The sequence below is a fragment of the Hippopotamus amphibius genome, chromosome 9 (assembly GCF_030028045.1).
Source record: "Hippopotamus amphibius kiboko isolate mHipAmp2 chromosome 9, mHipAmp2.hap2, whole genome shotgun sequence".
Classification (NCBI taxonomy): domain Eukaryota; kingdom Metazoa; phylum Chordata; class Mammalia; order Artiodactyla; family Hippopotamidae; genus Hippopotamus; species Hippopotamus amphibius.
Window position 1 is genome coordinate 139,306,039 of NC_080194.1, and position 4,125 is coordinate 139,310,163.

The 4,125-nt window shown below is 49.4% G+C and overlaps 1 protein-coding gene across 2 annotated transcripts in view; it reads right to left on the reverse strand.

Annotated features, from left to right (window-relative positions):
* The window catches only part of LOC130829023 (radial spoke head 10 homolog B), a 46,790-nt gene extending 43,696 nt beyond the window's left edge, over positions 1-3,094 (reverse strand). The window contains exons 1-2 of one of the 2 annotated variants that reach the window (XM_057695131.1): positions 3,044-3,094; positions 1,038-1,391 (exon numbers count right to left, since the gene is read on the reverse strand). In XM_057695131.1, the coding sequence (XP_057551114.1) occupies positions 1,038-1,294 (257 nt within the window). In that variant the 5' untranslated portion in view covers positions 1,295-1,391; positions 3,044-3,094. Of the gene's footprint in view, positions 1-1,037; positions 1,392-3,043 lie in introns of those variants that run through there. The other variant, XM_057695132.1, reaches the window with a different exon arrangement.
* Positions 3,095-4,125: the final 1,031 nt, after the last annotated feature.

Consider the following 4,125-nt stretch of genomic DNA (forward strand, 5'->3'; position numbering starts at 1 on the left):
CATAAGAGACACTGAGGCTCCCACGCTTGATCATGCTCCAGGGAAGCCAGCTGCCACATTGGGAGGACACTCAAGGAGCCTGTGGAGACAGTCCACGTAACGAGGAACTGAGGCCGGCGGCCAAGCCAGGGAGCCACTGCAAAAGCAGACTGTCCAGCCAGCCGAGCCTTTAGACAAACCCTGGCTGACATCTTCACTGAACCTCACAAGATCCCAATCCCATATCACCCAGTGAAGCTTCTTCCAGACTCCTGACCTCCAGAAACTACATGATATTTACTGCTTTGTCATGTTTGGGGGTGACTTGTTACATAGATAATACAGGGGGTGATTTAAACCAAGTCAGCACTAGGAAGGTAAATCTACACAGGAGGCCTGTGGAGAAGGGCTAAAAGCAGGGAATCTTTAGGAAGCGAGTCCAATGGCCTAGGCAAGAGGTATAAAGACAAGACTGTGCACAGAGGAAAGGACTCATGAGAGAAACATGGAGGAAAACGAAGTACAAAAGGCATGGGGAGGGAAGAGTTTAGTTTTGCGACTTCAAGCCTGGATGTAGAGAAATGGTGATGTAGAGAAATGGTGATGTAGAGAAATGGTGATGCCCTAATAGAAACAGGGACCAAGGCAGGAGCCAATGGCTGGGAGGGAAATAGCAACACTCAGAGGAACCTTCTAAAGTGTGGACTCTCATTTATTTCCCCCCATCAAGAACCTGAGGCTCAGAAAGTTTCGGCGATGGGGTTGATGTCCTAGAGTTAAGACTCAAATGCAGACCATGGTATTTCAAGTCCTGCAGTCTTTGCTTTGGGACACAGGGAATTTGAAGTCCAGGGACGATGTTCAGTAGGGAGTTAAAAATTTGAAGCTAAAACTCTCGGAGACAGAACAGTGCTAAAGCTATGTACTGTCATCTAGGGAGATGGAGGTAAAGCTACAATAAGAGTTATCAAGAGACAGGACAGAGAGCAGAAAAGTCGTAGAAAAGAGAGCATGGAAGATGCAGCTCATTAAAATCACCTTTCAAAAAAAAAAATCACCTTTCTACTATGAGTTTCGTCAGAATGGGCTCTTCGTACTGGGTGGTATCCTCATTCTGCAGACTGTCATTTTTGTACTCTCTCTTGAGTCCTGGTTCTTCGAGCTGCACATCCAATGGTGGTACAGCACCTGGGGACATTTCTTGCCTAGCGGCACTGCCATCCTGTTTGGAAAACTCCGGATAATCGGAGAGAGACGAGGGAGAATGGGCAGACTTGTCCCCTTTTTTATCTGCTCTTTTCTTTTCTTTCACCATTGCCTTTAGAAGACCTAAGGTTTACTTTATATAGGTTAAGTATCAAATGACTCCTTTGGTTGAAAGCTGTTTGTTTCGAGGCACTAATGAGTTTTACCTGAAAAATAAAAATTATGTCTCTAAATACTTGGGGGTTTCATTTGTAGTTACAGTTTTGGTTTTACAACTCCAATGTCATTATCATTCTCTTCCTACAGCCTGAAAAATTAATTACAAGTATCAAGTCTCACCAGTTTATAAAAATAACACGATTTCTATATTGCATTGGTTGTTTCCTAAAAATTTTTAAATTGGAATCATGGTCTACCACTTCTTTTCAAACAGTGTTCCAGTAAGAAGGGCAATCCTGTGCATAAAAAACATTGACTTAACCTCTAAAATCTTACATATCACCAGCTCATACTTTAAAAGCCAGTCTCTTCGTACGTCAGCATGGCAAAGTGCTCAAGACCTGAATTCAGGCTCCTGCATTGCCCCTCCTCAGCTGTTACTCGATGTCCTTCTGCTTCAGATGTCAAACAGGAATAATAGTACCTTGTCTGGTTAAAAGGATTAAGTGAAATGAAGCACAAAATCCCTACGTATGGGACAGGGTGCACAGTCAAAAACGAAGTGATTATTTTTCCACTTTCCTGTTTTTGAACTTGAAATCATTGGCTACCTACTCCCCAGGACAGTACTGCCAGGGTCAAACAAGAAACCTTTTGCTAATTATTTGCCCAAGGTCTTAGAGCTGAGGGGAAGGGCTCCAAAGCCGTGATTTTGGTGGCCCTCCAAAGCTGGCCCCACTGAACACACCCCAGTGCATCCAGCAGGACACAGAGGTGAGTCCCGGAGTGCAAGGCAAGGGTGCTCTTCACCTGCACGAGGGGTGCAGCGGACGCCCCACACCCTCCTCTGCCTGCATGGCATCCTCTGGACACCCCACCCGCCCACTCGCACCCCCCAGCCCAAGCTCTCTGTTCTCACCAACATGGTCCTGCTTCTCTCTTCCTTCAAAACCCCATTACTAGGACTTCCTAGGTGGCACAGTGGACAAGAATCCGCCTGCCAATGCAGGGGACATGGGTTCAATCCCTGCTCCAGGAAGATCCCACATGCTGTGGAGCAACTAAGCCCATGCGCCACAAATATTGAGCCTGCGCTCTACAGCTCTTGAGCCATAACTATTGAGCCCACGTGCTACAACTACTGAAGCCCACGCGCCTAGAGCCCATGCTCCGCAACAAGAGAGGCCACAGCACTGAGGAACCAGTGCACCACAATGATGAGTAGCCCCTGCTCGCTGCAACTAGAGAAAGCCCATGTGCAGCAACAAAGACTCAACACAGCCGATACATAAGTAAATATATAAATATATTTAAAAAAATCATCTCCAGACGTTCCTCAGTTAAAAAACAACAACAAAAAACCCATTACTCTTTCCAGACCTGCACCCCAAGCCCATGACTGTCAGCGAAGCAAGCTGTTCTCGCCTGTAAATTCTCCTTCACTGCAGGCTTTCTGGTCCTCCATCAGTGAAGTCTGAGCTACTAATCAGGCAAACCTACTTTCTCGTAGCGTGTTTCCCATTACCTTCTGTATACCTTCTGTTCTCCCTGGCTTGAGGCTGTATTAGCGACCGTTGACTTTCCTCGGCACAGGAGGGCCCGCGCATTCTGAGCCCCGGGGGTCCCAGCTCAGCCCTGCCCCTTCCTAGGGGCTTCCCCGCCCGCCGCGCACCTGCTCGGGTCCTCGGAAGAGCCGGACCTGGCCTTCACGTCCGTCGTGGCGCAGACAGGGCCACCGGCCTGGGACCCCGGGACCCCGCGGGAATGCTCACCTCGCTGGGGACGCGAGATGGAGGGGGATGCCTCCAGGCCCGGGCGGAGGAGGTGCTGCGTCCAGACCAGGCCAGTCTCCAGGCAACCGCGGGCCCCGCCCCGCCCAGCTCTTAAAGGGGCCGCCGCGCGTCCTCAGCCCTTCGGGTAGAAACGTGGAGCGGGACGCACCTGACCTGGGTTTTCCCAGCTCTGCTAATTGCCTCGCGGCCTCTCTCAGCCTTTATCTTAGCCATGACACAAGAATAACTCAGGTGTTAATTTTTCATTATGGCCGCAAACAACCCCAAACTTAGTGGCTTAAAGCAACACAAGTTTATCATCTCACAGTTCTGTAAGTTAGGAATCCAACAGGACTGGCTCCAGGGGAGAATCTCCGTCCTTGCCTTTTCCAGTTTCTAGAGGCCGCCTTCCTCCATCTTCGAAATCAGCAACGCTCCTCTCTCTGCCCAGCTGGGAAAAGTTCTCCACCTTTTAGAAGTCAGGGGCTAGCCTGGGCCCCCACAGCCAACCCAGGGTACTTGCCCCATCGCACCACCCTTCCTTTATTCACGCATGCAGACCCCTTTATCCACGTAGAGCAACTATTCAAGAGTTCCGGGATTAGGACAGGTGGTCTCTGGGGAATGCCTGCGTCCCACAAGCCCGTTTGCAGAGTTCTTGCAAATATTAAATCCTTTGGACAGGTCCACCAGCACAGTGCTTGCACAAATGGCAACGATTATTACTTGACTGTCTCCTTACGCCTAAGGAATTCTAACTTTGTAAATAGAAGGAAGCCCACCGTCTGGAGAGAGAGGTCGAGAGCTGGGTACTGGTGGGAAGTCCACACTGGCCACCGTACACCAACCGCCATTTGTATGCCGCACAGGGCATTTTTACTTCCATTTCTGGCAGAGTTCAAATGGGACAAGACTCCATGAAAAACCATCTGACAACAGACAGGGATTCTTCTACCTCCAACACCAGTCAGAAACTAGACCGTCTTGCAGTCCACACTCCAAGGAAACC